This window comes from Cygnus olor, chromosome 2 (genome assembly GCF_009769625.2).
Source record: "Cygnus olor isolate bCygOlo1 chromosome 2, bCygOlo1.pri.v2, whole genome shotgun sequence".
In the NCBI taxonomy this organism is placed as follows: Eukaryota; Metazoa; Chordata; class Aves; order Anseriformes; family Anatidae; genus Cygnus; species Cygnus olor.
The window spans coordinates 104,581,140-104,587,188 of record NC_049170.1 but is presented as its reverse complement, the minus strand read 5'-3'; the positions used below and the strand labels follow the sequence as shown (position 1 = coordinate 104,587,188).

General features: G+C 37.7%; 1 protein-coding gene across 1 annotated transcript; it reads right to left on the bottom strand.

The window, feature by feature from the left end:
* Nucleotides 1-4,701: 4,701 nt before the first annotated feature.
* MC2R (melanocortin 2 receptor) lies at nt 4,702-5,661 on the bottom strand. The gene has a single exon (XM_040549357.1). The coding sequence runs from the start codon at nt 5,659-5,661 to the stop codon at nt 4,702-4,704; it is 960 nt and encodes a 319-aa protein (XP_040405291.1).
* Between the last annotated feature and the right edge of the window lie 388 nt (nt 5,662-6,049).

The window sequence follows — 6,049 nt, the reverse complement described above, 5'->3', positions numbered from 1 at the left end:
CATTCTTTAAAATTCAAGTGAAAACTTGAATGCACACTTAGTGCAGTGGGTAATATCAATTAATTTGAAAGTGAATAGCTGTAGCAGTGTCGGGAACTGTGAAGCTAGTTTGGAAGACATCTATCCTAGACTTCTAATGCCACCAAAAAGTGATTCCAAATTTAAGTTGTCAGGAAGGGACAATTAACTAGAATAACTGATGCGATAGGATTTCAAAGGAGTTGAGGAGATATTTCTTTCTGTCTTTAGAGATTGTATTGAACTACTCAGCATTACCCTGGCATCAAGGCTCCCTGCGGAGCTGAATGCTCTCACACCATGCTGCAGCGGCTCCTCTGTGGGAGTGGCTCATGCTTTGGGTGTGCTGGATCTTGCCAAACTGCGTGTGGTGTTAGGGTGGATGAGGTCAGAGCAGGCAAGATCTGTAAATGTACAAATGACTTACTAACTGTTTTTTTTTGCAACTAAGAGCTTAGTCAGGGTGCAATGAGAGCCTGGGGCTCTCCCAGGTCCCTCAGGCCAGGTCCTGGCAGCCAGTCTCAGTACCACTGTCCCACTAAGAGCAGGGAGCTGGGGGCACTGAGGCAGCAGGGGGCACTGGGGTAGACCTAGCCCTGGGCACCAGGCAGGGCCGAGGACAGGCCTGGCCGTGGGCCTGCGGCTAGGCCTTGCTAGGCAGGGGCCACCACCAAGCAGGGCAGGGCTGTGGGGAGCTGGAGCCTGGCCCTGCTGCAGCATTGCTGGGGCAGCAGCTGACGGCCCTGGGGCTGATGTAAGGTCCCAGGCCTGGGCATGTGGGTCAGGGGCCCTGTGTTTTTGTTCTGGAAACCCTTCTGTACACCAACACTGATAAAAGAATTGTTTGTTTATCTACGTAAAACACACATCTGACATTACAGCCAAATTGTCAATACAGGTCTCTGCCCAGGCCAGGTTCTCTATCTGCTCCAACCTCAATCAGGGTGTCAGTGGATGTAAAGTTGACAGTAGAGTAACTCCTCCTATTAGCAAATGGTTTCTGAGTAGCTTTTTTTTATTATTATTTTTATTTCTTTTTATTGAGATGGTTCATATGAGGTTTGGGCGGAACGTTTGAAGGGCTTAAGTTGTAATAAATGATAGTGTGAAGGTGCTGCTGAAGCAATGCAAAGTCGTGTGACAAACCCATCTCATGGTCTTCATATATAAATAGCTATGGAAAGAAATAGATAATTGTTATTACTCACTAGACACGTACTCCAGCTGGTTTAGCCAGAATTACTTGCAAGCTAATAGTCATTAGACTATGGGTGACAGTTCAAAAATGTGATCTTAGTGTTATAGCAGTAATTTGAGGGGATTTGCAAGCATAAAAAAGCTACTGTCAAGTGGATATGAAAAGTTTTTTTTTTTTTAATAGTCCTGCTCATTTTTCCAGAATTATATAGTAAGACATCCTCTTTGAATCAGAAGTTCACAATGGCATTGCATCTTCTGTAAAAGTGACACTTCAAAAAAAGCTGTATTAAAGTGCTATTGAATGATGAACATATAATGTCTTCATAGATGGCTATCTGCTCTAATTACCTTGACAGAATGAAATATGCCTCCTTGGGGAATAAACTGTTTGAATAGGTGTATTGTTTGAAGAGTTTAGTTCAAACTGACTCAAAAAGACTTTTTAAGAAAGCATTAGTTTGAAATGTAGATGTGTAATACTGAGATCATTATTTCCAAGCCTACAAGGCTGAAACGAATCCAAAAGACCAACTAAGTTAGGAAGGTTATGAACATAATCACAATTCAGTACTATTACAAGCAATATTAGGTCTTGCAATAAATAGATACTTTAAGTTTTTTGTTTGTTTGTTTGTTTGTTTTCCCCTCACCTGTAATTTTAGCTGACTGATTGTGACGTTTCATGCTTGGGATTTTAAAAAAGAGAAGGCTAACATTGGCCTCGTAACTCTTATTATAAACAAATATTATAAATAAGTATTGTTAGCCTCTGATGGTGCTCTGCACTTCAATGCAACCTTCTTTTTCAAGTACTTAAATATTTTTGAAAAAATGAAATAATATTCTGCTAACAAGAGTTCAAGATGCCTATTTTTCTGAAAGTCTTGCCCAGGATCATAATTCAAGAAAGCATGATTTTTCTTACAGTTGTTAAACTATATTTGTCTTGCTCTTTTGTGAACAAAATTAAACTGCTATGCAAGTCTGTCCCTCACTGGCGTACCAACTGCTTCAGTGGAATTAATTCCCCTGGGTGCCTTTATCAGATTTGTTCACTTTGTTCCTGAACATAAAGTTCAGTTCAAAACAAAACAACAGAAACAGAGGAGGAGCTTCTGGTTTTGCAGTAAGTGACCGGGAAAAGTTTTGTTGCCACAGGCATGAGAAGTTCTCTGAGCACTTCTGTATGAAACATCGGTTGTAGTACTACTTATGATTTGAAGAGACAAGATCTTCCATGCACCAGAGTTGTTCCTTCTAGGCTTAGGTGGGATCCAAGATGTACTTATTTCTCCCAAAGTTAAGGTACAGTTCTGGTTCCCAAATACTTGTAAATTAACACTGGGCAGATGAAGGAAAAATCACATAACCTAAGAAGTGTTCACTGTTATACATTAATATTATCAGAGTTTCAAGAGCATCTTCAGTACAAGACAATGAAGGCTTCACAAATCTGTTAAAGATTCTGTTAAAGAATCTGTTCAAAGACCAACACAGGGAAGTATATAGAGATATCAAGATGTGAAACAGAGAAATTATTTTCTTAGAGGCTGCTCAGCTGCAAGCCAAATTTACAGCCAATTAGGAAGTAACATATGGAGATTTACCCATATGCTGACATGCAACAAGGACTGATAGACTTAAAAAGGAAAATCTACCTAAGGAACTTTTTTTTTTTTTATTCAAGACTATTTTATGCTCTTTCTGATTCTGCTTCCCCAGAAATGAAATATTTTCAAATGAATGCTCCATTTCAACAGAATTAGTGCAAACTGAGAGAGAAAATTCTTATGTGCCTTTTGAATTTTCTTTTTTTTTTTAATTGTATGCTATTTTATTTATTTTTATTATTTTCAGTTCTAACAGTCATTTCTTGCTGTGCAGATATACATTTGTTCTGCTTTTGATGGAAAGAAAATAATTTCTTATTAGAATAAAATTTGACTATATTTGAACTTCTTTCTGAACTTGCATTTTATTGACAAATGATTTTCTGTAATAAATATATAGGTTTATTTTATTTATTTATTTATTTTTCATTTTAGTATACCTTATCTCATTTAAGATATTTTCTTTGCTTAGTTCTGGAGAGGCTTTCGGGTATATTGGTTTCTTTCTTACATCTTTATCTGTGATCTTAAGTCTCCCTGAGTACTTGTACTTTGGTCCATATTCCATATATCTTGAAATTCCTGTTTTTATTAGTGTATCAGAAGAGTAAATTCTTCTATTTATCTATGAATTCTAATAGATTTTCTCTTTTCCTCTCCTTCCTGTTCAAGCCATGCTTTGGCTTCCTCAGCTTCATGGCTGTCTCTTACTAAATATTCTGTTTCTGGCACAGCTGAATAACTCTATGGAATTAATCTGAGGTTAATTCCTTACCATATGCTCTGGACTGCTTTAGGATATTTTCTGTGAAAGCTATTCTACCTTACAGTTTTGCAAGTTTAGTATTATTTTGGCAAGGACAACTCAAAATTTTCTCACTAGGATTTTGCAAATTACAAACTGTTTTGTAGCATCCTTCCAGATTGGCTAGCTGGTTCCTCATCCAGGTGGCTGACTTCCTTGGAGGTCTTTGAATTGTCTGTCTGGTATTTTACTTTTTGAATTCCTTGTTGTGGCATGTTTAGAAAACTATGGCTTTATCAAAGTTCTTTTACTGTCTGTGAAACCTATTATTTTATTAAAGGAAGCTGGCCTAGGGACTTCTAGTGGGGAGCTGGCATGGCCAGCAATTCTCTTTGCTAGTCCAGACCTGGCTTTGGTGTTTTAAAATTCAAAACCTTTTCAAAATTCTTTCCTACCAGAACGATTTTATGTTGGAAAAAACTCTTCAGTCACTAAGAATAACTTTTAAACCAAAATAACTTCACGTGGACTCACACTCCAAAATATTTTTTTTTTTTTGACGCTTAGACAATTGCATGATTTTAAGGAGAATAGATGTTAAAGAACAAAGTAATGAGTTCACTTTGCCAACAAAGTCTATACACATGTCCATATTTTCTGCTTTATCGTAGACTTTTATATAAACGTGAAGTTCAGAAACAAGTATTCATTTATTTGTGATTTAAACAACAGAATTTTAGAGTAGTATACACCTTAAATTGAAATTACTGATACAAAATGAGTTGGCATAAATTAATCTCTTGGGTTACACAATACTTGCAGAAGATTTATATTTGATTTTTTCTGAAATGACAAAAGACAGTTGTTACAGTTATTTTTAGACTGTTGCATGAAAATTATGAGCAAAATTAATCAGTAATATTTCTGGGTGTTTGGTTGGCAAAGACTTATGTGCATACTTAACTCATAGGTATTCTTCAGTAGACCTCTTGAAATCACTGGCAGCATTCTCCAAGCATAATATTACTTTGGGCATCACTTTTAGTATTTTTAACTGTGAATTTGGATTGCACAGTGCCCCAGTGAGTGTGCTTCTGTATTTTTGTTGTTGTTGTTGTTGTTTAGTGTCTACCAGTTCCAGTTATACCTGGCACAGCAGAACATCTTCCTAAATGTACTCCGTAATTCTGGGCTTCGGAATGCAAAAATCATAGGGTCAATGATTGCATTGCACATTATGAGGGTCCCATTCACATGGAATATGGACATGTAGCAGGCACAGTAAGGGTTATGTGGGCAAAACCTTGCTAAGAGGATGTGAAGAACAAAGGGGGCCCAACAGCAAAGGAAGACTCCAAGGAAAATAGTCAGTGTAATGGCTCCTTTCATGTTAGTTCTCTGATGGACTGCACTGGTGGGCAGTGAGGCGATCTTTTTAGCATGAGATCGAGCAAGGAGGAACATATGTACATAGAGGCACAGTATAAAAAACATCATTAAAGGAAACAGGATAGTGAAGGGAATAACTGTAGCTGCTTCATAGGAGAAGAGGGCAATGGCAATGCTACTGCCAGCACAGAACGTCCAAATGATTGCCAAGATGATCAAAGCCCTTCGTAGTGTCATGATATTATGGTATCGCAAAGCATAGAAAATAGTGATATATCTGTCTGCTGCAATAGCTAACAAGCTGAAAATTGACCCCAGTAAAGACAGAATGAACATGGAATCCATGGCATCATCCAGCTTTTTCTCAAAGTCCCCACGACGAGTCAGGTACCCCATTTTGCACAAGATAATAAAGATGTTCTCCAGAGTTTTGTACAAGCTACCTAACATGTCTGAAATGGCTAAACTACAAATGAAGAAGTACATGGGCAAGTGCAAATTCTTATTTCTGATGACAGCAATAAGGACAAGCAGATTTTCCAATATGCCAGCAGCAGCAACAGTAAAAAAAACTTCCTCTGGCACCACGACCTGGGTACAGTCAGTGACATTTAAGGAAAAATCACTTATATTTTCAAGGGAAGGAATACTTGTCTGCCCTAGGTGTTTGATTAGATTGGAAGGTCTTTCAGTGCTCATTTCTTCTGTTTGTGGAAAGATTCTGGATTGTTGTTTCTCAGGCTTGGCTTTGAAGCTGGCCTGTCAGTCAGACCATCCTTCTTTTGATGAAGGCTTTCTCCTTCAACTGGAGCAATTTGAAGAGTTAACTGAAATATTTTGTATTTCTCCTGCAATAAAACACATAGAAGCATAAATATCAAGAAGAAAATTGCCATGTCGAAGAAAAGCATTTGTAATATCAGCTATTGCAGTGGAATGAACATATATCATCATATGAGCGAGGCAAAGTTGATTTGGATAAAATGAGTGGCTCCAAGCTTTGCAGTGCCTTGGGGGAAAACAAAGTGTAAATTCTCTGTTAGCTTCAAAGATGTTTTAAAAAATATAGTATAGTATAGTTTTCTTT